Source organism: Aethalodelphis obliquidens, unplaced genomic scaffold, assembly GCF_003676395.1.
Source record: "Aethalodelphis obliquidens isolate GAN/ISIS:26980383/991018 unplaced genomic scaffold, ASM367639v1 scaffold5, whole genome shotgun sequence".
NCBI lineage: Eukaryota > Metazoa > Chordata > Mammalia > Artiodactyla > Delphinidae > Aethalodelphis > Aethalodelphis obliquidens.
Genome location: NW_020837949.1, coordinates 5,837,319 through 5,863,144, shown reverse-complemented (window position 1 = coordinate 5,863,144; position 25,826 = coordinate 5,837,319). Strand labels below are relative to the sequence as shown.

Genomic DNA, 25,826 nt, shown 5'->3' with positions numbered 1-25,826 from the left:
TTCTGGCTACGGAGGCTTTTTTGCCTGCAGCCTGATTTCCTTGGGCCCCCTTGTGCTTCTGTTTGTCACCGTCCATTTAGGTGCCCACTGTCAATCCCCTGAAAGGCTAGAGAGGGCCTGTGGTCCACGATGCCCCTCCTCTACCACCAGCTTAGCAGGGGACCTAGAGATCCCCTTCCTACTACATCTTTACCCAGGCTTACCCCCCCCCACCCCACCCCCACCCCCCGCCAGACCCACACTCTCAGAGACTGGGCCCTGCTGGGGTGGGAAGGGGTGGGTGTTTGCCATAGGCCATGAAGGTGGCTGCTGGTAACCTGGGGAGCTAACCTCTCCAGTCTCTCTGCCAACTTCCAAAACCCCTTGCTCATTCCCGTTCCCAAGCCTCTGCTCCTGTTCTTTTGCCTGGAATCCCCATGCTGCTCCTCCGCCTGTCCTAATCACATTCATTCTTTAAAGCCCGGCTTGGGCCCCACCTCCTCCAGGAAGCCTTCCCTGGTCCCACTCCTGCGCACAGATCTTTCTGTTCTCTGAATGCCCACTGCCATCTACCATGGCCATGAACTGGCATTCTACTGACTAATGTCTCACATTCCCTGTGTTTCGTGTGTGTTATTTTTGGCTTTCCAAATAGGCTGCCGCCCCCTGAAGTCTGAGGCTGGTCTTAAGTGCCACTCTCCCTCCATGCCTGCACACAGGGACTGGACGTGACCAATGCCTGCTAACACTTGCAACCACCCAAAGCTCAGTGGCCCAGTGGACAGAGCTCATACTCTGCCGCTTACCTGAAGCACCCCGCCCCCCTGTGGGTGCTTCTAGCATGGACATGTGACACCTTGGAGGTTCTGGCGGACAGGGGCAGGGGCAGACACCTCTAGGCTTTCTGTAAAGCTCCGAGGTCTCAACTTTTGGAGAGGCCTTTTGGGAAAAGAAGACAGCAGAGGAGGTGCATCAGCACAGTGGGAACACCAAGCATCTGTGAGGGGGCTGGTCTTGGTGGTGGAGGAGTTTGCAGGAGGTGGTTACGCCAACGGAGGTGAGTATCGCTCGGGTCCATAGATAACAGCCTCCCGGGCCACCCCAGGATGAGCGCCTCACCCTGCAGCCCCCTCTCTGGGAGACATCCTCACGCATATACAGGCAACAGATATATAGGGCATACCTGCCCCCAGGCACACACACCAATGCAAACACCAGAGGAACAAGGAGACACATGGATTTGCACACACAGGCACAACGTGATCACCAATGCAGCCCGCTCGCAAGGCCTCAGCCAGCAGACACGTGTGCATGCTGCTTTTGCAGGGGCGACCCGAGGTGTGCGGAAGCCGGGGAGCCTTAAGACCAGAAAGCAGAGGCGCCAGTGAGGGTGTCCCGGGCCAGGACTCCCACCTCACAAAGGCCAGGCTCCCCAACGGCTCAGCCCCAGAAGGGCGCTCAGCAGTGCCACGCCGCCCGCCGGCTCCTGCGTCCTGCCGGGTGGGAAGGAGGCCCGGGGGAAGCCTCGATTCCAACGGGCAGGGGCCCTTCCTCCCGGCTCAACCCGGCCCTTAGGCTCGGCCGACCGGCCCAGGCCGCGCTCCGGGCAGGCCGTGCGCGTGTCCGGGCAGAGGGCGGCCGCCCGGAGCCGGAGTCCCCCCTGCCGTCCCCCCATCTCTCCTTCCCTCGCCGAAGCACCACCAGCACCAAATGGCAAAGCGCCGCTCCCCGCGCAGGGAGAGATGCGCCGCGGCCGGCGGGACGGGCTTGGCGGCCCCCCCACGACGCCCGAGCGGGCGGCGGCCAGGCGCTGGGGGGCTCGTCCGGGACCGCGGCCGCCCTCCCTCGCCCTCACCCGCCCGGTAACCGGGCAGCGGCGGGAGCCGGGCCCGGGCATGCGCACTGCGGCCTCCCTCCCGGTGAAGGTCAGCCCAGGGCCTAGCTGCAGGACTCAAAGGCGGCGGGGCGGGGTGGGGGGGGAGTGGGTGGGCGTGAGGCGGAGGAGGGAGGAGGGATGCAGCGGAGAGACTTAACTCCTTCCCCGCAGGAGGATGGCCACCAAGGCTGGGGCCGGAGCCTGGAGTCCCACCCTCCCGCCTTCTGCGGAGGTCCCGCGGCGGGCACACAGCTCAGGGGGAGGGGGGAGGAGGGAAGGAGGGGGAAGCGCGGCGGGGGGGGGGGGGGGGGAGAATGGAAAGAAGGAGGCTAGAAGAGGAGGGAAGCCGGGAAGGGGAGAGGGAGGAAGGCGAGGGAGGAACAAAGGAAACCAGACTGAAGGGAGAGACCTCTTTCTGCCGCCTATATCCCCAGCAATGAAGCTTCCCTTAGTGACATGAAATTACCGTCATACACTGGGGCGTGTGTGTGTGTGTGTGTGTGTGTTTGTGTGTGTGTGTGTGTGTGTGTGTGTGTGTGAGAGAGAGAGAGAGAGAGAGAGAGAGAGAATATGAAGTGAGACCACCTGGAGCTTTCAGGCTGAGGACCCCTGATTTCTGTGTCTGGTCCATCCCTAAACCCAGCCAGCCCCCACTTTCTTCTCTGGTCACTAAACCCCAGGGCATGCCAGGAGGCCCAGAGGCAGCTCTGATCCAGCCTACCTGCCTGGTCCAAGTCCCAGGCCCCTAGAGAGCCCTGGCTAGACCTCAGGGCCAGGCCCAGCCCCCAGGGCTGGGTGAAGGGGAGTCTGCACCTCAGGCCCACCTCCAGCAAGGGGCTTCCTCCAGCCAGCAGACAGGACATCCGCAGACAGGACCGCGGCGTTGTGGCACAGTCCTCGCCTCCTCCTGGCTGCCCCCACTGCTCTTCTCAGGCCAGAGCAGCGCTGGTCACCTCCCTCCTTGTGTGAGAATGTTTCTGTGCCCAGGACATCCTCTGCTACTATCAAGGGGTTTGTCTGTCTCTGTGTCACTTCATCTTTCTGTGTCAGTTGTGCAAACCCAAACAAGAGAGACAAATATGCTAGAAAGAAGCAAAAAAAAAAAAAAAAAAAAAAAAAGAAAAAAAAAAAGTAGGATGCCAAAACCATCGTGTGACCTTGGGCAAGTCACTGTACCTCCGTGTCCCTCAGGGAGTGAAGCGCTGGGCCTCTGGGGCCCAGAGGGAAGGCCCATTTTGCATTCACAGCCGGTTTTCTCTCACTCCCCTCAGGGCCACCATTAATCAGGTGGTCCCATGTAGCAAAACACGAGCCACACTAGCTTGGACCCCCTTCTGGTGAGGAGGGGGTCGGTCTGAGGGGGGGTGTGTATATGGAATACTGATGGGTGCTATAACTGCCCCAGCTGGCTGCCACAGCCTAGGGGCTGGAACATAGGGTGGGGCTCCACCTGGAGGGGGGCAGCAGGTAGGTGTCCCACAGAACTATCCTTGCTCCCCACCCATCTTCCTCTGGACTAACACTGGCCTGTCTGGCTAGATTCGGGGCAAAAGCAAGAGGGATCCGAGGCCTCAGAATCCTCAGGGCTCCAAGCAGAGGCGAGCCTCTTCCTCTCTTCTGGCAGCGTAGGTGCCTACCTCGCTCCACCGGCCTGGGGAGACCCACCCATCCCCATACACCCCCTGTGGGGCTGCAGCCATCCCGTGCCCCGGGGCTCCCAGACCCCAGCCATCCTCTTTCCTGGCAGACAGGAGCCCCATCCCAGTGCCTGCGATTCCTCTCCTCTTTCTCCCGCAGCTCAGTGCTCCCTCCTGACCAGTGCCAGGATAACCTCCTGGTGGTCAGCGCCCCTGTCCTCCCGCCAGGAAGCTTCTGAGGCCTCTGCTACTGCTCTGACCAGGTGGCCAGAGGGATTTCTGGGAACCCCTGCATTCTGAGGTCTGGGATGTCACCTGAGTGAAGAAAACTGAATACGCAAAAAAGATTCATATACACACTACCAAATGTAAAACAGATAGCTAGTGGGAAGCAGCCGCATAGCACAGGGAGATCAGCTCGGTACTTTGGGACCACCTAGAGGGGTGGGATAGGGAGTGTGGGAGGGAGACGCAAGAGGGAGGGGATATGGGGACATATGTATATGTATAGCTGATTCACTTTGTTACGCAGCAGAAACTAACACAACAATGTACAGCAATTATTCTCCAATAACGATGTTAAAAAAAAAGATTCATCTGCATTGCCTTAAAGATTTTCTGGGGGGAATTAAGCCAAGTGGAAGTGGGAAGCAGAACGTACAGATGAAACATTCATGGAAGCCACACGCGGGCCTGGTCTCCCCATGTCTTAAACTTCATTAGGAGGCAAGGGCGAGCCCTGCTCACAGGGTCTGAAAGGGCACTTTCTACTCTGTCCCCTCCCCTCCTGACGCAACGCTGCCTCTCTGCCCTGGTGGTCCCTGGGGGCGCCCGCCTTCCTGTCCCCATGCCCTTGTTCCCACTGCATCAGGAGCCATGGAAAGCCCCAGACTCCCCTCAATTCCTGCACCCCCGGCTCCACAGGGCTCTGGGCGCCCCTCTTCCGCTGCCATCTCCCACCAAGCCCTTCCCTGTGTGGTCTGTCAGAAGGAGAATCTCCAATACACTCGGCTACTTCTGTGCACATCCCTTTTGCCTTCTTGTGACGTAGCTGGGCTCCCCGCTGAGTAACCCCCCCAAACCCTCCATGTGGGGGGCAGTGGTCTTCCCAGAGTCCCCACTGCCACTGGCCTCGAGGCGGGGTAGGGACCCTCCTTGCCCCTCACTGCTGCTTCCAGACCCCTGGCTTTGCGTCTTACCCCCATGTACGTACGGCGCCTTCATTTCTGGAGGCTTCTAGCTCCTGGCTCACAGTCACTCCTCTGTCACCCCTGACCTCTTCCCGCTGCTCTCCTGGATCCTCACGGACAGCCCTTCCCATACCCCAGGGCTCTGGGTTCCTCGGCTGCCTCTCCTCCAGCGACCCTCTACCCTCCCTCAGTCACTCACGCCAGCGTCACCTCTTGGACCCTGTCATTCCAGGATCTGCGCCCCCCCCCAATCTCAGTCCTAAGCTCCCCACTCTCAGACCACCATCTCCTTTTTGTCCAGCCCCCTGACCCCCAAAGCCTGTGACGCCACTGGAACCGCTGGTCTTTTTTTTTTTTTGCGGTACACGGGCCTCTCACTGCTGTGGCCTCTCCCGTTGCAGAGCACAGGCTCCGGACGCGCAGGCTCAGCGGCCATGGCTCACGGGCCCAGCTGCTCCGCGGCATGTGGGATCTTCCCGGACCGGGGCACGAACCCGCGTCCCCTGCATCGGCAGTGGCCTCTCAACCACTGTGCCACCAGGGAAGCCCTGGTCTGTCTCTTTGACCTGCACCCCTCATCACAACCACACCGCCCTGACATATACTCTTTTTCGTTTTTAGTTATGGTAAAACATACATAACGTAAAATTTACCATTTTAACCTCCTTTGCATATACTCTTGACTCTCTTACTTAAGAGTTAAACTCGGCTTCACCAACTCCTCCCCTGCACCCCAGGACCTAAACGTGGCTGGAGAGACGCACCACTGCCCTAACCTGGTCTCACTGTCATTTCCAGAGCTTGGACTTCAACTGGCCTCATCCTGCCCTGCCGTCCCCCTCTTTCCCTAGACCATTCAGGTCCTTTCCCGCTCCCACTCCCCTATGTGAGTTTTCCACATCTTCTCCCTCCTCCAACCTCCAACTCCTCCCCCGCCTCACTCCCAGCTGATGCCCTTGCTTCCCACTTCCCTGAGAAAACAGAAGCTTCTGAAGAACTTCCAGAGTTCTCCACCTCCTGGCAACTCTCTCGCCTGGTTCCTACAGCTGAGTTATCTGTGCTCCGATCGAAAGCCGGCCATCCCCGTGCATGTGAGCTCCTGTCCCCCCCAGCACACTTGAGGGCGTTACTCCAGCAAACCTCCCCCACACCATCACATCAACAGCTTAGCTCTCTCTATTGCATTGCTCCCATCAGCATGCTAAAGCACTGTCACCTTCCCTGTCTGAGAAACGCTCACATAACCTGCTTATCCCATTGGTTACTGCCCAGTTGCAATAAAATTTCTCAAAAGTGTTGTCTACGTTTGCTGCCTCGGTTCTCCTCGAATTCCAGTCCCTCCAGGCGCACATCTCACGGCCCCACTGAAAACGCTGCCGTCTGGCCACCGCCAATGATCCCACATCGCCAAGTGCAGCCGTCAGTCCTCGGGCATCACCTTGCTTCTCCAGCCTCAGCATCCCACACAGTTGATCACTCTCTCCTCTTTTAAATACTCTTCCCTTCACTCGTAAGACACTGCCCTCTCCTGGTTTTCCTCCTGCCTCCCTGGCTGTTCCTCCTCAGTCTCCTTGGCTGTCTGGACCTCTTTCCCTCTCAGGGTGGGGTGCCCCAGGGCCAGTCCTTGGTCCTCTTCACTGCTCTACAATCATTCTTTGGAGATTTCATCCATCCCCCAATCTCAGAGTTTTAAATGCCTTCTATATGTTGACAACTCCCATTTTCCTCCAGCCCATTTTCTCTCCCAATCCTTGGACTCATGTATCCAGTGATCTGCTCACATACTGTCGATTCCACCTGGACCCTGAATAGATATGCCCACAATGAAACTCCTGCTCTCCCACCTCAAACCTGGCTCACTACCCACTCTCCTTCCAACCGCTCAGGCCTGTGACCTTGGCACCATCCTGGAATCCTGTCTTTTTCTCACATCCCACATCCAATCAGAAAGCAAGTCCTGTTGGCTCTGGATCCAGCATCCAACCCCTTCTCACTTCTCCACTGCTACCACCCTGGTCCAATCCATCAATAATGAACAGCTTTGCTTCCAACCTGGCCCCCGACCCTCTCTTCTCAACACGCAACCAGAACGGTCCCCTTTTAGGAAGGGGAGTTAGATGGCATCACTTCTGCTCGAAACCTTCCCAAGCCGCCCCCCCCATCTCATTGCCAGTGAGGGTCAGGTCGTGCAGGTCCCCAGACCCAGCCCCATGCCACTCTCTGCTCCCTCTGTGTCCTCACCTGCTGCATCTCCGTCACTCTTCTCTCTGCTCCAGCCTTTCGGGCTTGGAGCCTGCTGTTCCCTCTGCCAGGAATGCTCTTCCTCCAGCTAACTGTCGCCTCCCTGAAGTCTTTGTTCCCATGTCCCCTTCTCAGCAGGGCACTCTCCGTCCACCCTATTAGAAGTCACCACCTGCCCCTCCCCTGCCAGCTCTTTGTCTCTTTCATTCTGCTGGGTTTCCTTCCCGTCCTGCACACCTTCCTCCATCCTTTATAACCTACTTACTTATGATGTTTAGCGTTCACTTCTCTCTCCTCCGTTAGAATGTAAGCGCCCCAAAGGCAGGGATCTTTATGCCTTGTTCATGGATAAATCCCAAGGAGAGACCCCAACATCTCAAAGGTGTGGGTAAAGAGAACCCACTCCCAGTCTACTCAGGATTGCCAGCGTGCTTCCAAACGCTGGGTGATGTTACAACCCGGGCTCGTGTTTCATAGGATTAATAACAACATCATCTCAGATGTGGGAGTCTGCTGTTGAACAAGCACTTTCGCACACATCAACCTGTCCAACTGACAGAGACCCTGCCGGGTGGGGGCTGGGATCCCCCTTCTAAAGATAAGGAAGAGGAGGCTCTAAGGACCCGTGGGACCTGCCAGAAGTCACTGTGCTGTTACAGGCTGGGGCTGGGGCTGCAGAACGGGTCTCCCAACCTCAAGGTCCCTGCCTTCTCTCCTTCATCTCAGTCTGCCTCTCTGATGGCCCCTCACGGAGTGCCTGCCTGCTGGGGATAGACACACACACACACACACACACACACACACACACGCACGTGTGCCCCGCCACCTTCCCCAAACACCTGCTTTTTAAAGAAGGAAATCAATATCCCCAGAGGCCTGCGCATTTAAGCTGAATTACCCTCAATTATCTTTTAAAATACACTCCCCAAAATTCTCAGATTGTTTCAAACATGGGAATATAAATTCTAGAAAATTTGCCATCGAGGTGTCTAAAATAAATGTCAATGCGTTGGAGGAAGTTGCATCATTTCCTATGTAAGAGTTACCTTTTAGCCAAACAAATGAAACCCAGTTAAACTCTGAACAAACCCCTGGCTCCTCGCTCCTATGGGCGGATCAGCGGGCCGTTCGTGGGCTTCTCCTGGCTGGACAGATGGACACACACGTGTGTGTCCGTGGAACTCCTGGGTAGGATCCACGCACACGGATTGCCACGCTGGCACGCCGCCCTGTCCTCCCGGAGCCACCGCAGGTACTTCCTTTGGGAACACGTGGTTACCTGCCCACAGGCCACGGGCAGCCCCAGTGCCACCTCGTCCTGCCTTCCTGGCGCCATGCGATGGCCATAGGTCTGGAGAACTCAGAGGGCCCGCCCTGGCCTAAGAAGGGTAGGAGAAATGATCCAAGCAAAAGGCAAAAGTGGGCCCCAGGCTTCTTGTTGAGAGGAGAGGTCTGTGAGGGCTGCCTGTGATCAAGCATTTCATGGTCATAGCCCGGCTCAGTCCCCCCCATGTCCCCACACAGCACACCCTGGAAGTCTCTGGGGCTCAAACAGCTGTGGTGACAACAGGAGGCCTCGTGAAGACTCACCACGGAGCGGGAGGGGGAAGGAGACGGAGTGGGGTGGTTGCAGGGCCTGGACCTGCTTGGTGCACCACTCCTGGTTTCTGCAAGCCTTAGTAACAGGCCAGCTGGTGTCCCTCACCCCAACCTGTATAATGAACCCCTCCAGGTAGCCCGTCCGCCTGCCCTGACCCCGTGCCTCTTGCTCCCAGATCTGGGCACTTGCCTTGGCCACTGCAAGCCAGTCTGTCCTGGGCCAGGGCTGTGACAACGGGGCCTTACTGCCCTGCCCGTTGCTCCGGTTCTTCTGGGGTCCTGTCCTCCCCCAGGCCCTGCACCCACTGCCCTCCCTGGGTGGGGTCTCTGTAGGCTCCATGGTGTGACGGTCTGAGCTTGGACTCAAGAACAGGGCTTCTCGGGCTTCCCTGGTGGCGCAGTGGTTGAGAGTCCGCCTGCCGATGCAGGGGACACGGGTTCGTGCCCCGGTCCGGGAAGATCCCACATGCCGCGGAGCAGCTGGGCCCATGAGCCATGGCCGCTGAGCCTGCGCGTCCGGAGCCTGTGCTCCGCAACAGGACAGGCCACAACAGTGAGAGGCCCACGTACCGCAAAAAAAAAAAAAGAACAGGGCTTCTCACCCCCGGCATTGTTGACATTTTGGGGCTGGATAATTCTTTTTTTTTTTTTGGCTGTGCTGCGCGGCACATGGGATCTTAGTTCCCTGACCAGGGATCGACCCCAAGTCCCCTGCATTGGAAGCACAGAGCCTTAGCCACTGGACCACCAGGGAAGTTCCGTGGATAATTCTTTATTGTGGGAGCCGTCTCGAGTATCGAATGATGCTAGGAATACCTCTAGCCTCTATCCAGTAAATTCTACCAGCACGTTCCTCTCCCCATCTCCTGGCATTGTCCTTTGTCCCTGGAGGGTGAAATTGCCCAGGGTTGAGAACCACTGCTCTAGAGTCAGACAGTCTTGGGATGTCACCAGTCATGCCTGGTGCAGCCTCTGAGTGATCATAACCTTGCACAAGTCACCGTCAGCCTCATTTTCCGTGTCTGCAAGACACAGAGCCCTTCACCTGACTCACAGGTGGATGTGAGGATTCAAGTGAGGTCGTATAAGGACTTCCCTGGCGGTCCAGTGGTTAAGACTCCGCGCTTCCACTGCAGAGGGCACGGGTTCGATCCCTGGTGGGGGAACTGAGATCCTGCATGCCACAAGGCGCGGCCAAAAAATTAAAAGAAAAAGCAGTCGTGTATGTGCAGACTTCAGCACAGCGTCTGGCACAGAGTAAACACTTAATGAATCGTCTGCTATTACTAGCTTCCGCTGCTAAGCCTGCCAGACCCTGGGGCCTCGGCCGCCGCTGCTCTGCCTTACCTCTGGGTCCCGCCGCCCACCAACCCCCAGCTAGGGGCCTAGTGAATACGGGAGCCCTCAGAGCCCTTCACCTGCGGGCTGTCCCAAATGCCATGGAGGGTACCCGTGAGGGGTTGGCCAGGTGGTTGTTCATAGTGGCCAATCATGAACGCTCAGGGAGCCAAAGGGGAGCCTGGGTTCTACCCAAATCACTGGAAGCTTCCTTGAGCAGAGAACGGCCATTAGTACCCAGCGTGGGTCTTACATGAGAAACCCCTGTAGAAACTAGGCGAGGGGAGGGGCTGCAGGAAAGGAGGGGAGGGGCGACATCGAGAAGCCACCACGAGTAGTGAGTCAACTGGAGGGAAATCCAGGAAGACTTCATAAGGCCGCTCGCTGGGCCCAGGGAAGCCGAGGTTTGGGAGCTGCCGATCGAGGCGCCTGAAAGAAAAGCAGGGACTCCTCCCCACGCCCGTCCCCTCCTGCGCGGCCGTCTTGTACGAAGTGCCGCTGGTTCACACAGCGGACACAGTCACAGCCCTTGGGACTCTGAGTCTGAGGACCGAATGGGGACTGACGGGGCTCAGGGCCTGGACGGGGTGGGAGGCTGAGCAGCTCACGTCAGCTCCTGCCCCGGGATGGCCACAGCCGCGGCCCGAGGTGAAAGAGTAGAGGACCAGCGTGCCCCCCGCCAGAGCTCCGGGCGTCCTTGTGGGAAAGCGAGGCCAACACCCCTGACGGCTACCTCCTCCGAGGGGCTGTGGGTCGGTGGGGGGACCAGCAGCTGCAGCCACGCCCCAGGGTGACGGTGGGATCGGTGAGTTTCCGGGAGCTGCGCCCAAACCGTGGCGGAGGCGGCGGGGCGCCAGGGCTGAGCACAGCCGCAGAGCTGCCCCTGGTCGGCTGTGTGCCGGCCGCCGCGCCAGGGCACACTGCCTGCCTGCGTATCTGTGGGAACAGAGGTGCTGGAGGCCTCCCTCCGGCTCCACGCGTTCCCACGTGCGGAAAACTACAGCCAGGTGTGGAGCTGGTGTCCCGGCAGCCAAGGGGCCCAAGGGAGTCCGCGGTGGCAGTAAGTCAAATTGTCCCTCGGGGCCTTGGCTCTTCCTGTGGTGGGTGTGACCCGGGGTCACCTCCTGGAGGTTCCGGCCACCTAAAGTGCAGTCTTCTCCCTCCTCATAAGACGTGACTCCAAATTCTGAAGGCAGCTCTCAAAGTCCCTCTGTCATGGGAGAATGGTGTGTCCCCTCCAGCCCCCATCATCCCCAATTCATTTGTTGGAGTCCTAACCCCCAGTACCTCAGAATGCGATCTTATTCGGCGGGTCTTTAAGGAGGTAATCAAGTTAAAATGAGGTGGGTCCCTAGGGTGACCCCAATCCAATATGAGTGGTGTCATAAAACTGGGCAAGTTAGGACAGAGACAGACACACACGAAGGGAAGACAATGTGAGGAGACACAGGCAGAAGACAGCCGTCTATAAGCCACAGAGGGAGGCCTGGAGCACAGCCTTCCCGCACAGCCCTCAGAGGGAGCCAACCCTGCCCACACCTTGATCTCCGGCTTCAGCCTCTGGAATTGTGAGAAAATACATTTCCACTGTTAAAGCCGCCCAGCCTGGCACTTGGTTACAGCAGGTCTAGAGAACTAATCCTCCCCCAGCACTGCTCCTCACTATTCCTTGCTGGTCCATACCCCACCCGGTCCCTCCCCTCACATCCTCTGGTCTGCCTGAAGCCACAGAGCGCAGGGTACTCAGAACAATGGACTTAAATAAACAAGGTCCTACTGGATAGTCAGGGAACTATATTCAATATCCTGTGATAAGTCATAATGGAAAAGAATAAGAAAAAGATGGGAATTCCCTGGTGGCCCAGTGGTTAGGACGCCGCACTTTCACCACTGAGGGCCCGGGTTCAATCCCTGGTCGGAGAATTAAGATCCCACAAGCTGTGTGGTGTGGCAAAAAAAAAAAAAAAAATATATATATATATATATATATGTATATGAAAAAGAATGTGTATATATGTATAACTGAATCACTTTGCTGGACAGCAGAAATTAACACAACATTGTAAATCAACTATATGCCAATAAAACAAACAAACAAACAAAACAACGATGTGCTCATGAGCACAACACAGGGCAGAATCTGGGGCCAGAAGACCTGAGTTTGAGTCTTTATTCCACCACCTACTGACAGGAGGACAAAAGTGCCAACCTCTCTGAGCCCCAGTCTCCTCATCTCTAAAATGGGTATAGCATCATCGCACCTCTCTCACTGCGTTATTGTGAGTAGCAAAATAGAAACGAGAGGGCATATGTGAAAATTTGTCCCTAAGTCATAGAGGACTGAATGAAGTCCTCACTGTTACTAATGTATTACTCTTTGGTAAGCACCCATCCCACTTTGGACTCGCACTGAACTTCCTGTCAATTAAAAACGTAATTCTCTTTCTACTTTGTGCCAAAACATGTCTCTCCATCCCATACTTGTAAAGTGGCCTTTTTCTGGACTCAAGAATATTCCTCTTGTAAGAATTAACCCGTTATTGCAGCTTGAGAGCTTTCGGATCTCAATTCCCTTATCCAATATATTTACCCGCCTTTCCAGCTGTGCATCGTTCATAAATCCAGTGAGCGTGACCTTCTCTCTTCGTCCAGGTCTTTACTGAACGTATTGAAAAAGGCACCAGGACAGAGCCCTCTCTCCAAATGACCTGCACCCTTCGGAATTAGTCTTCAATTGGTAGCAATTTTACTCAGTCACAGTAATACCCAGTGATGTGCTGCAGTGTCATGGTGGTAGTTTAAAATCAGCTACGGTAGGAGTATTTATACCACAGACATTAGCAAATGATACGAATCGTAGTTCATCTCCTCCTTCCCACCCCGTCAAGAGCCAGTTGTGAAGTATTCAGCAGCACACCACTGCATTGAGGCCGGTTGTATGTGTCATACCGAAGACACTGGGAGAGACTTTGTCAAACGCCTCCAAATTAACACATATATCTTTATGGAGCTTAATAGCCTACAAAACAGTTCAATAGTCATGATTTAATTTGGTTCTTTCAACATCCCAGGAAGTGAAAGGGCTGGAGATTATTAGTATACCCATTTTAAAGATGAGGAACACGAGGTTAATGACGGACTCAGGGCCAGACCCCCAACTAGTGTCAAAGGGGCTCAAACTCCCATGTTCTGATCTCAAGGCCAGCGTTCTTCTCCGCTCACCCTCTGCCTGCTCTCACGCTGGCTGTCAAAAGTACCCTGAATTCCCTCAGCAGCCACTGCTCTGGGTTCACAATATGGACAAGTTGAGAGGGAGACTCTCCAAAAGCCTTGGCCCTTCTCATTAGCAGCACATCCCTGAGGACTGACGAGTGACGCTTCTCTACTTCGCAGAGGGTCCTCAAGTGTTTGACAAGACTCTGCATTTCGTTTATAATTCATTGACGGCAGGAGGCCACCCAAAGTGACAGCAACTCTTCACACAGTGTGTCTCAACTGGGGCCCACTGAGAAACACTGATTTGGGGTTCAGGGCCTGAAGGCTAGAAGAGATGACAGGTGACAGGTCATGGGGTAAGGAAAGCTCACAGTGGATGCTGCAAACTGGGAAAGCCAGACAGGTTTCGCTTAGCCCACAGTGCGTCTTAAACACTTTAAAAAATCTTAAAAATGGAAAGATTTCATATAAAAAGCCAGATTCCCAGAATCTCTTAAAACGCTGGAAATCTGGCAACACAGATGGAGTTGAGGGGCTGTCTGTTTCTGAAGGGGTGCGAGCTCTGCAATCCACCGCGCCCCCATTCCCTATTTAGGGGTTGAATCTCTCACGCCCCTAGGGACCCAGCAATTAATGGGAAGAAATGGTGTGGGCCTCGTGCACAATGACAACTAGCCTTTGACCTGGGCCTCAGAGCTGGGGTGAACAGGGGGTGCTGGTCCGTATAGAGGCCTGGCTGCTTCGCCCTTTGAGGGCCAAGGTTTGGGTCATGGCATCTCAGAAGATGCGGTGGACAGACCCCAGCTGGGACTCTTCCCCAACCACTGGGAAGCTGCTTAACCTCTCTGCACCTCAGTTTCTCATCTTAAAAGTGGTGACAATAATAACATTTACCTCACAGTGTTGTGGTGAGGACAAATCAGTTAAACCGTGTAGAAGTCTTAAAACCGCAGTAAGCCCTCGGTCAACACCGGCTGCGAGTATACTGACCCCGGCCTGCTTCCCTTCCCTTCCCCTTCCTGAAGTCGCTGCGGTGGAGTCTTGGGTGCTGCGGAGGAAGTGAGGGCTGCTGGGGGGCAGTCCTGACAGATGGGGTGTCGACCACCCAGCGGGCATATTTTCGACAGGGTTTCTAAGACTGGATTTTCTCCTGAAGGAAGAGGCCTGGGTAAATGGGGCAAGGGGTGGTAAAGTCGGGGCTCAGAGCGGAAACTGAGGCAAGAAAAAGCAAAAGCACGATGATGCGTCCCGCTGGTGGGGGAGGGGTGGAGTGGGGTTTATGGGCAGAGCTGGAGCTCAGCTTCCCCTCCCTCTACTCAGGCCCTGCCCACACCGGCAGGACCCTCCCCCACTCCTGCAGCACCTCCCCCAAGCCCACCCACCTGGGCCCCTGCTGTTGATTCAACTGCTGGGACCAGAAGGAGTCTGTTCACAGCCCAGGAGAGACCGAGGACCACAGGGCTCTCTCTGGCTCACTTTTTTTTTTTTTTCCTCCAGCTAAAAACGTCATTAAAGGCCGAGAAGGCAGGCCTCGCAAACACACCGATTGCATCAGGCTGGACAGCGAGTTGCTGTCTGGAAAGATGGCGAACGCTCTCAGGGTAACTCTGCATCTGAGCTCTCAGAGCCAGGATCAGAGACAACCTTCTCACTGGTGGGCGGAAAGCCCGGGGCTTCTCGCTGACTCTAGCCTTTAGGAGGCAACGGTGTCAGTGAGGACAGCGGGCTGGGCTGGAAACCAGGGAGACACCGGTCGGTCACCAGAGCCAGTGCTCTGGGGTCTACAGCTGACACCTGGAGCCGGGACAGCGCCCAGCACCACATTTTACCCCAGCGGCGATGAGGGGCGGCCCCCGCATCCATGGCGTGCGGGCCTTGGGCAGAGTGCTTGGTACTCAGCTTCCCCCGGAGCCTTTATAGGCAGGGGATTAAGTCCTGTCCTACAAGGAGACACTTGAGACCCAGGGAGCTAAGTGTCTCTGCCCAAGTCTGCCTAGCAGGTAAAGGGCACAGCTCAGCCTCTAAGGAGGCCTGGGGGCTCTGAAGCCTATCTAGACAGCCCCGCCACCGTCCAGCTCTCCCAGTGGGTGCCAAGGTCTGAGCAGCCGGCACAGGCCCCCAGGTAAGGCACATCTGAAGACGCCAGAGCTGGATGTTCCCGAGAGCAGACGCAGGGCGTGTGGGAGTCGGGAGGCGGGCAAATGTCACGGAAGCAGAAAGGGGTTCATTCTCTGTAACTCCAAGGATGTCCGGAGGCGGGCAAATGTCGCGGAAGCAGAAAGGGGTTCATTCTCTGTAACTCCAAGGGCCAAGACCGAGGTCACAGGAAGGAAGAACCTCCCTCACCACAAGAACAACTGAAGAGGGGATGGGCTTCCCTGATCATGGTGAACAGGTCCTATCGGAGAGGGACTGCCGGGGCGTGGGCCAAGAGCACCTGCACAGAGCAGCTCAGGTGTCAGCAGGCCAAGGTGGGCACGCAAGAAGGGCCCACCCTTGGGTCGTCAGGGTGTAGAGAGGGCGGGGCCAACGGTACAGAGGGATCTCAGGCTCCTTTTAGCATCAGCTGTCAGGGCCACCTCCTCTCCCCCCACTGCCTCATTCATCCGCTCATTCATTCAAGAAACAGGGAGTTCCCTGCCGGTCCAGTGGTGAGGACTCTGCGCTTTCACTGCCATGGCCTGGGTTCAACCCCTGGTTGAACCAAGGTTCCCCAAGCCGCACGGCCAAAAAAGTACATATATATTTTTTTCAGCACTGTGTTGAACAAGACAAATGCAGTCTGTGCCTTTAAGGAGCACATCCATGAAATATTGAAATTTTTGGTACATGCTACAAGACAAAAGAAGGTGGAACTTTACAGCCTGGAGTGGGAGAAAGTGTCCCTGGAAGAAGTGGTATTTAAGTCAAGGCTTGGAATGATGCACGTACTTAGGCAGGTGAAGGGAGCTGGAAGGGTGTTGCAGGCAAAGGGAACAGCAATATGTGAAGCCCTCAAGGAAACGGAAGACGCGATGGATCAGGCCTGTGTTACAAGAAGCCCATTTGGCTACTCTGATGGGTTGGGGCTGGGGGGAGGGGGCCAGACCCTGTGCGGGGCACCAGTTGTCATCCAGGCAGAAGACAACAGCAGCATGGACAGCATGGTGACGTGGGGAATAAGAAGTGGATGGAAGTGAGATGTGTCTAGGAAATAAACTCAAATAAAACGATTGTCCCAATGGAGAGAGAAGGAAGGGGTAGGGTCAAAGGTCACTCCCAAGTCTGAACTTGAGCTTTGATGTCACTGTCCAGCAACGTGGATGCCCCCCCCCTACCTTGCAAAGGGGACCCTGCTCTCTTGTCATCATGTGTTCACGAGGAGGCTTCTAATCTATTCTTCAGGAGTCAAGACTCTGGAATAATCCTCTGCCACCTCGCCCCACCTCTCTTCCCTTTGGGAGGGGCTGTCTAATGAGGTGGTGAGGGTCTGACACCTTCTGGACAAGTTCCTCTCCTGCGTCAGGGGGGAGGAGAAGTCACGGCTGTCCCCCGTGGCCTGCCTTCCCCTTTAGGGGGGTCTGCTGACAGGAGGCTGCCCATCTCCTCCTGTTAACCTGCGCCAGGTAAGCAAACGCAAGGTTAGGGTGTCAGGTCCACCTTCTACATCTGGGCTTCAGGTTCAGGCTTCTTTCTTCAGTCCAGCTTTCCCTGCCATAAAGTTGATAAATGCCTGCCATCTGTGTCTAGTTCTCAGTGGGTTCAGGACCTGGGGGTAAGGTGTGTGACTGGTCCCTCCCTGTACCCAAGCTCACCTGTTGGGCACACGTGCTGATCAAGGTCTTTATTTTCCTATGAGGAGAGTCCCCTTACCCCAAGAATGTATTGATAACTCCGTACTTGATTCCCAATTTTAAAAAAACTTGCCTGCTGCCTGATATTCACTGGAAACTTTGTTGTAAATGTTAACAGGCAGTGCATTCTTCTAGCTGTTCTACATTTTATCTTTGGATCCAGCACGGTCAGCAGTATTTGCACAGCCGTGTGATGTTCTGTCAGCCCTGGGCTTAGCCCGAGGAAACTGCTGTGGAATTGTTGAGGATATCGCTTAACTTGTCACACAGAATCCCCTGCATGTCATCACACAGGAGACACTTCTCGGGGTCTCATGGCCAGAAATCACAGTCGTTTGGGGCAAATGGTTTGACTTTTGTCCCACAGGCAGTGTAACCCCTCATGTGTCCCCGCTGTGGGAGGGGGCTCTGGGCCTCATGGTTTGCGTGTTGTCTGCTCACCTCATCCTTGGCTACAACATCCTTTCCCTACCCTGCGCTCCTCTGTCCTGATTTCCTCACTATGTGTGTCTTTGCAAACTACCTCAAGCTCTTTTGGAATGAGGCGAGTACATCTTCCTGCATCTTTTCTCCCCCGCCCCCCTCACAGCATACTGTTCCTCACTCCAAGCCCCAGAACGTTCTTCAGTCTGGAAGGAAGGTTGACATGGGAGATGATCCAAGTTTGTAAATTCCAGTAAAGGCATGAGTGGCCGCATGCTCATGAGACAGTTTCTCAAATTTCCTGGAAGTGAGTTTGGGGCACAGAGGAATGGGTTTCACAGCTTAGGAAGCAAATCGAGAGGTGGGCCAGGCTGAGGTGTGCTACAGGGGCCCAAATACTCCCCCGTAGGGTCCCTACGAGTTACCGAGGGTCTGCACATCCCAAAGAGCCTCAGCCCTGCCCCCAAAGTCTCCCTCAGCCGAATGCCCCCCATGGACCCTCTGGAGCAGCGATTCAAGAGGGCTCAGAGTCCAACCAAAGAGGAGAGCCATTTGCTCATCCTGCGTGTCTGCGGCTCTGTGTCCTCCGGTGACACCTCCCCCTGGTGCCACCCCAGCTCATTACCTCTGCCACTTAACGCTCACTAACAATGAGCTCTCACTTGCAATCACACCGCAGGCACTCGGGGCGAAGACAGCCTCCAGCTGCTGCACGCCTGGCCCATGCCGCCCGCCCGTGCTGTCTAGACGCTAGCATGGGGCCTGTGAGCATCCAAATGACAGCGCGTGCCCAAGCCACCGGGCGTCAAAGTCGGCTCCCCGCCTGCGACCCGTGCGCGGAATGAAGGCCAAGTTTACGTCAATGCGACTCCAAAAGAAAATGCCAGAAACTTCCCCCAGCACCTCACCCCTCACCACCTTCATCACATGGGGAGGTCGGGGCTCCTTGACTCCCCAGGAATCCTAGACTGAACCTCGTGATTGGGGCCACTCGGGGACCAGGTGTCACTACGATGCACTCACTGCTCCCAGAGCCTCCCCTCCCCCACCACCCATCCCTTCAGGTAGATCATCCTCCTTGGGCAAGGACAGAAACAGCCCAGGGCACCCACCTACTGCTGCTGGGGAGCCCCTGAGGGCTTATCTCAGTGCACCCCAAATCACCTGCAATTTACAAGGATTCACTACGTGAGGGCCTGGCTCTGCTGCACCTTCCAGGGACCCGAGCCGCCTCCCCATCAGCCAGCCCCCCCATTCGACCTGGCCTCCACCTTCAGACACCCCAGAACTTTAGAGCTGCCCGGGAAGAATGTATTTAGTATACTAGCTCACACCTTTTCTCTAGGAGTCTGCATTTAAAAACCAACCCCACGAGCTAAGGAACACTTTTGCACTTAACCTAGGGCAGTGGTTAGGTTGTGGGCCAGCGGGTCGGACCTTCGTCTGGGGGCCCTGATGAACTGCACGTGTGTCCGTGGGGCCCAGCACCCGGTTATGGTCTCTCTGCCATCCAGTGCTTTTCCAGCTCTGGGCCAGCCAGGCTCCCCCTGCAGCCAGTGCCCTGCAGCATTCCGCCCTGGGCCAACCGGCCAGAGGGGTGTGGGGTAGAGAGGCGGCAGGGCTGCCCTGGCCTTCAGAGCGGCCCAGACAGGAAAGCAAGTTCCTCTGCCCCTTCTCAGGGAGGAGAAGCTGAGAAAAGCACTCTCATTCAGCCCACCCCCTGCCCCCGAGTCACCAGCCTACCCCACCTTCCTGTTCTCTGAAAGCCGACTTCAAATTGCCCCTACGAAGGGCTTTCCTGACGTCTCCCTTGTCAGGGCCCGGAGGCCTGAGTCATCCACTCCGGCACCTCCTGTGGGGTGGCCAAGTCTGCTCCCCATCCTGGACTGCCGGCCTGAGGGCGGGGACTGGGTCCCTCACACCTCCAGGGCCCTGAGAGCATCCCATATGTTGCCAGGTGACTCCCACCGGTGAGGTGGCCAAAGTGACGGGTGGGGCTGGACAGGCAGAGCTCAGACCAGACTGCAGGCTTCAGACCCAGCTCCAACCCCTCCCTCCCCACAGATGGATGGGGCTCTGGGGCAGGTGGCCTTTCACGTGGGGACTCAGCACTTCCTCCTGGACCAGGGGCACCCAACGTGGGACTAGCTAGGCTGTCCTCCTCTCACGCTGCCCGGAGGAGGCGCCGGAGGGTCCAGCTGACGTGCAATGGGCCTGAGAGTGCCTCTGAGCCAGTGCAGGGCTGGCTGCCCCGGAGGCCCTGAATCGGGATGCCACCAGCACCCCTCCTGACCCGAACAAAGCCCTGCCTGCGGCCTGGAAGGCTTTCAGGTGTTCGCCATACATGCTTGGGGGTAGGTTTCTGGAGCCCAAGTTGTGCCAGGGCTCAGCAGGTTCCTGTTCCTCCCGACTGGCAGGAAGCATGTGTGCACACGTGTGTGGGGGGTGTTGGGCACATGGGTGCACTCACTCACACATGAGGGCAAGGTGTGTCTGGGGGTCTGGGGTTGGGGAGGAACAAGCCAGAGCGCTAGACCATTTTCACATGAACCCAAACCTTGGCTCCAGGCTCGCCCCTGTCTGCAATGGCTTGAGAGGCAGGGCCCAGGGACGGCGGGAGGTAAGGGCGCGCTAAGCAAGAGGGAGGGCGACGGTGGCGGCAGCCGGCAGCAGGGTCTGGGCAGAGGCTCCAGCTGTCACAGGGGATGAGAAGAGGTACCGCCACGGGTCCAGATGGGGGCAGAAGCGCCACGAGGGGGCCATGGAGCGTGACCAGAGGCTGAGAGCCACCAGCTCTCAGTGGAGCCCCAGGGCTCCTGCTGCTGGGCTGGTGGGGGAAACAGTGCCTACCTGTGCCACGGCGGGTGGGTGCTGAAGGCCTGGAGTCATAGGTGGCTGCGTCCTGCAGTGGGGGAGTCATCCAGTGCCCCCTCGGTGCCCGGGCCCAGAGCCTACCGTGCCTGCAGCACCAAGGGCCATTCTGAGGAGGATCTGAAAGGAGAGGGCAGTGAGAGGAGCGGGCCAGACCCCAAGCCCCAGAGGCAGACTCACAATGGGCCTGAGGACGCTGAGGGGCCTGCTGCGTGGACCCACTCCCTGGCATGGTCTGAGGAAGGCAGGAGGTGTGCAGGAAGGGACGCGGGGGCAGGGAGGGCCAGCCCGGCTGGGTGGCACGAGGAGGAGTGTGGGGTGGGAGCAGTGTCAGCGCAGGAAGCCGTCAGAGGCGGGTCCTGCAGGACAGAGTCAGATGGACGAGAGCAGAGGATCCAGGCAGAGCCCAGGCCCTGGCGGAGCAGGCAAACCTGGGGGCCTTGGCAATAGCTGGAGGAGGACCACCAGCCAGCTTGGGACCTGGACGCCTTCTGGAGCTCAGGGACATCCCAAGGGAGTCTAGGGGTGGCCGGCAGGTAGAGCCGACCTGCTCTGTACTCTGCTCAGCTCACGTGGAACCCTCCCTGTGTGCACAGCCTGGTTTCACCCCCATTCAAGAGCAGGACGACTGTGGGCTGGGGTCAGAGACCAACTTGTGAGCTGGAGCCCCTGGGCAGATGGTGGGGAGTGGGGGATGGGGGGACAGGTACCTACGGGGGCGGGGCTTGAGAGCAGTTCAGGGTCACGTGTAGTTGGTGTTGGCCAGAGGGCCACTCTGAGAAGGTGAGGAGGAAGGGGAGGCAAGGAGAGGAGGAAGATGCCAGCAGTGGAGATGTTAGCAGCCCAGGGCTGGGAGGACGTGCCCTGCAGGAAGGTGGGAGACAGAGGGACAATTTGAAGGGAGCGAGGTGTCCAGGCAAGAGGATGCCAAGTGGAGACAGGGCAGGTGCCAGGCGGTGGGGAGGAGGGGAGGGGAAGGAGGGGAGGTGCCAGACACAAGGGAGGAAGGGAGGTGCGAGGCAGAGGGGAGGAGGGCAGATACCAGGCAGCGGGGGAGGAGGGGAAGGAGAGGATGCCAGTCAGAGGGATGGGAAAGTGCTAGGCAGTGAGGAGGTGACAGGCGTGGGGAGGAGGGCAAATGCAGGGAAGGGAGGAGGGGAAGGTACCAGGTAGGGGGAGGAGGCAGAGATGCCAGGCAGGGGGGAGGAAGGGGAGAACCAGAGAGGAGGCGGGATGGGAGTTCGCCAGTCAGGGAAGAGGGGCAAGAAAGGGAGTGGGGGGAGGTGAGAGTCAGTAGTGGGGGGGGGGGGATCAGGAAAGGAGAAGGGGAGGAGGAAGCCAGGCAGGGCGAAAGGGGTGCCAGGTAAGGGGAAGGTGCCAGGAAGGGGAGGAGGGGGTAGATGCCAGACGGGGTGGGGGGAGGGACGCCAGGCAGACGGGAGGAGAGGAGATACCAGGCAGGGGGGCGGAGGGATGCCAGGCAAGGGAAGGAGGGGTGATGCCAACAGAAGCAAGACGGGTACTGCCAAGCAGGGAAGGCCGGGCTGCCGGCGCGGCGCGGCGGCGCGGCGTCTCCTCCAACGGCCTGGGGACCGCGCGGCGCGGGTCGCTCACCTGCTCCCCCGGGACCCTGGCCCGGAGCGCGGCTGCTCGCTCCCAGCTCGGCGCTCGGCTCGGCCCCGGCGCCTGCGCCGCTGCAGCCCTGAGCGGGGGAGGCGCAGGGAGCGTCTGCAAAGAGCGAGGAGCTTAATAATGAGTTAGGGATCAGAGCAGGCAGCGTCGCCCCATCCATCCGAATATGTGATCGCCAGGCTAGGAGCACCGCGGCGCGCCCTTGCCGGGCCCATTGTGATCTGCAGTCTGTGCACAGATGTGCCTTCGGGTCTGTGGATGCACCTACGCGCCCGTGGATTCACATAGACCGTCAGAGGGTCTGATGTGACCGCAGGCGTTACCTACTCTAGGACCATACACACGCGCGCGCGCACACACACACACACACACCCTGTGGGGTGGGGAGGGGGCTTCGGTTCCACTCCAGGTTCAGGGACAGGCTCTGACCCATGCCCCCCACCCCATTATGCACTTGACACCCATGGTCTAATCTGGGTTCCTCCCAGCTTTACTCCTGTCTCTGCAGGGACTCTGGCGGCCAAGAGAAGCCCTTTCTGGACGTCCAGCTAGATAGGCTGCTCTGGTCGCCCCACGGGCTCTCTGTCTCTGTGAATCTGAGTACTCTGAATACCTCATATGAATGATATCATACAGTATTTGCCCTTATGTTACTGGCTGATTTCACTTAGTGTAAAGTCCTCAAGGTTTATCCATGCTGTAGCATGGGTCAGAATTTCTTTCCTTCTAAGGCTGAATACGATTCTGTTGCCTGCAACAGAGAAAGACAAACATCGTATGAAAATCACTTCGATGTGGAATCTAAAAAAATGGTACAAATGAACTGATTTACAAAACAGAAACAGACTCACAGACACAGAGAACAAACATGGTTACCAAACGGGAGGGGGGAGGGATAAATTAGGAGTTTGGGATTAACACATACACACAACTATATACAAAATTCAATCATTCGTGAGTGAGACCTGGGGTTGTTCACTGTACTACTGCTTGAACAGCAAGAACTTGGAAACGTCTGAAGGTTCATCAACAGGTGACATAGCAAACTAATCATGTGACCAGTGTAAACAGGTGACAAGACAAATACACCACTCAATGAATCTATCAAAGAGTAGGGAGGGAATCCCCTGGCGGCCCAGTGGTTAGGATTCTGTGCTTTCATTGCTGAAGGGCCCGGGTTCGATCTCTGGTGGGGGAACTAAGATCCTACAGGCTGTGCAGTGTGGACAAAAACAAAAGACAAAACAAAACAAGGCAAAAAGACCAGTAGGGAAACCCTCTATGTACTGATAGAGAAGGATAGAGACGAATCTCAAAGATGAGACAAGAGAATAAAAGGAAAATGTGCAGAACAGTGTGTAAAGCGTGCTGGTGTGTGTGTGTGTGTAAGTGCACGAACACACACACACACACAGGCCTCTGGACAGATACAGGAGAAACTGGTCACAGCAGCTGCCTCTGGTGAGGGGCTGGAGGACAGAGGTGGAGGGACCTTTACTTTCCACTGTGTTTTCTTTTGTAGCTTTTGAATTTAGAATACTTTACCCACTCAAAAAATATGTAGTTTACAAAAATCGTTTATATCATCTTTTAGACTTTCAATATTTTCTGAGCACCCGCTATGTAAAATCAGACCCCAAACCCATGAACCCACACGGGCCCCTTTGTCTGTTCATCTCCCTCAGGCATTCTGCACTTCTTCCTGGAGCTGGTATTACTGTGGGCCTGGCCCTGTACTAGGCTCTGTGGGGCAGGGATATGAGACGCCGCTGGACCAGGTGGGGGATTAATATAGGTAAATAGCTCACTACACCAGGTAGAAGGAAGGAGTCCAGTCACAGAGGCCAGCCCCAATGCTGGGGGGGGGTACGGCAAGTAGAACGGAGGGTGCCAGGGACTGTGGGGAAGCAGGAATGGGGAGTTAGTGTTAATGGGGACAGAATTTGCGTTGCTAGATGAAAACAGTTCTGTGGATGGACGGTGGTGATTAACAGTGTGAACGTAGTTAATGCCACGGAACTGTACACTTAAAACCTGGTTAAGATGGTAAATTTTCTTTTATTTTACCACAATTAAAAAAAATTTTTTAATGCTACTAGAAAGGAAGAAAGATGTGAGATTTCCCTGGTGGTCCAGTGGTTAAGACTCCACGCTTCCATTGCAGAGGGGCACGGGTTCAAGCCGTGGTCAGGGAACTAAGATCCCACACGCCGCGTGCCCCACCCCCCGCCAAAAAAATGTAAGAAAGACGTGTTTCCTCACCCTCACCACGTGTCCAGCATTATATCAGGTGTTTGTTCTTGACAACAGCCCTGCAGGACGGACATTATTATTTGCATTTACAGAAGATAAAACACAAGTTCTGGGAGGTCAAGTGACACGTCCGAGGCCATGTAACTCACACGTGGCAGAGCTGGGGTTCAAATCCATGTCCGTTGGGCTTCTTCCCGTGCCCCCTGCAGGCAACTCTGGGGAAGAGGGTAGGGAGTTCGTTCATGGAAGAGGCAGCCTTGGTGCTGAGTCTTTTTTTTTTTTTTAACATCTTTATTGGAGTATAATTGCTTTACAATGGTGTGTTAGTTTCTGCTGTATAACAAAGTGAATCAGCTATACGTATAGTATACATATATCCCCATATCCCCTCCCTCTTGCGTCTCCCTCCCACCCTCCCTATCCCACCCCTCTAGGTGGTCACAAAGCACAGAGCTGATCTCCCTGTGCTATGCGGCTGCTTCCCACTAGCTATCTATTTTACGTTTGGTAGTGTATATATGTCCATGCTGCCCTCTCACCTCGTCCCAGCTTACCCTCCCCACCCTGCCGGCTCCTCAAGTCCATTCTCTACATCTGCATCTTTATTCTCAGCCCTAAAAAGACACGAAATTGAGTTATTTGTAGTGCACTGGATGGACCTAGAGTCTGTCATACAGAGTGAAGTAAGTCAGAAAGAGAAAAACAAATACCATATGCTAACACACATATATGGAATCTAAGAAAAATGGTTCTGATGGAGCGGAGTCTTGAGGAGCCGGGCACCGGCCTGGTGAACTGAAGGGGCAGGCGAAGGAGCCTGCCCGGTGCGGGGGTCCAGGGTGCTCGCCCAGGAGTCTGTGCTTTGTCCCGGGCTGGTGGGCACCAGCAAGGGGCTGCTGTACCTTCTGGAGTTCTGGGCTTTCCTTGGGTTTTCAGGACTCGTCAGCCCCCTCCCTGCTTCATTGTACCCCAAACATACCCACAGACCAGGACAGGGAAGGTACAAAGATTCCAGAAAATGCTCTGAGAGGTAATCAGATTTTTTCTGATTTAGTGCTTTTCTTTTCTTTTCTTTTTTTTTCGGTACGCGGGCCTCTCACTGTTGCGGCCTCTCCCGTTGCGGAGCACAGGCTCAGCGGCCATGGCTCATGGGCCCAGCCGCTCCGCAGCATGTGGGATCATCCCGGACCGGGGCACGAACCCGCGTGTCCCCTGCATCGGCAGGCGGGCTCGCAACCACTGCACCACCAGGGAAGCCCAGTGCTTTTCTTTTCTTAAAGAGTCCTCCCTCAATTGTATAAACTTCAGGCGCCACAAATACCTGGACGTGGTCCTGACTGAACCCATAGAGCGAACTGTGAGTTCTCTTCTTCTCCTGGGCAACTTTTGTTTTCTCTGGAGTTCATAATTAGCTTAAAAAATACTTTATTTTTTAGAGCAATTTTAGATTCACAGCAAAATGGAGTAGAAAGGTTCCCATATACCCCCGAGCCCCCCCACCCCAACACACGGCCTCCCCCATCATCAACATCCCCCAGCAGAAGGGTACACTTGTAACTACTGATGAACATACACTGACACATCACAATCGCCCAAAGTCCATAGTTTACGTGAGGGTTCGCTCTTGGTGGTGTACATTCTCTGGATTTGGATAAATGTATAAGGACACGTATCCAGCATTATAGTGCCATCCAGAGTAGTTTCACTGCCTGAAATCCTCCGTGCTGTCTGTTCATCT

At 56.2% G+C, this 25,826-nt stretch overlaps 1 protein-coding gene and 1 long non-coding RNA gene across 4 annotated transcripts in view; both read right to left on the bottom strand.

The window, feature by feature from the left end:
- The window catches only part of SMARCD3 (SWI/SNF related BAF chromatin remodeling complex subunit D3), a 33,141-nt gene extending 10,958 nt beyond the window's left edge, over positions 1-22,183 (bottom strand). The window contains exons 1-2 of one of the 2 annotated variants that reach the window (XM_027101475.1): positions 21,818-22,183; positions 20,183-20,323 (exon numbers count right to left, since the gene is read on the bottom strand). In XM_027101475.1, the coding sequence (XP_026957276.1) occupies positions 20,183-20,221 (39 nt within the window). In that variant the 5' untranslated portion in view covers positions 20,222-20,323; positions 21,818-22,183. The remainder of the gene's footprint in view (positions 1-20,182; positions 20,324-21,817) is intronic. The other variant, XM_027101476.1, reaches the window with a different exon arrangement.
- A 2,470-nt stretch (positions 22,184-24,653) lies between these two features.
- The window catches only part of LOC113617914 (uncharacterized), a 34,252-nt gene continuing 33,079 nt past the window's right edge, over positions 24,654-25,826 (bottom strand). For both annotated transcript variants that reach the window (XR_003431829.1, XR_003431828.1), the window contains one exon: positions 24,654-24,702. This is a non-coding gene — a long non-coding RNA (uncharacterized LOC113617914). The remainder of the gene's footprint in view (positions 24,703-25,826) is intronic.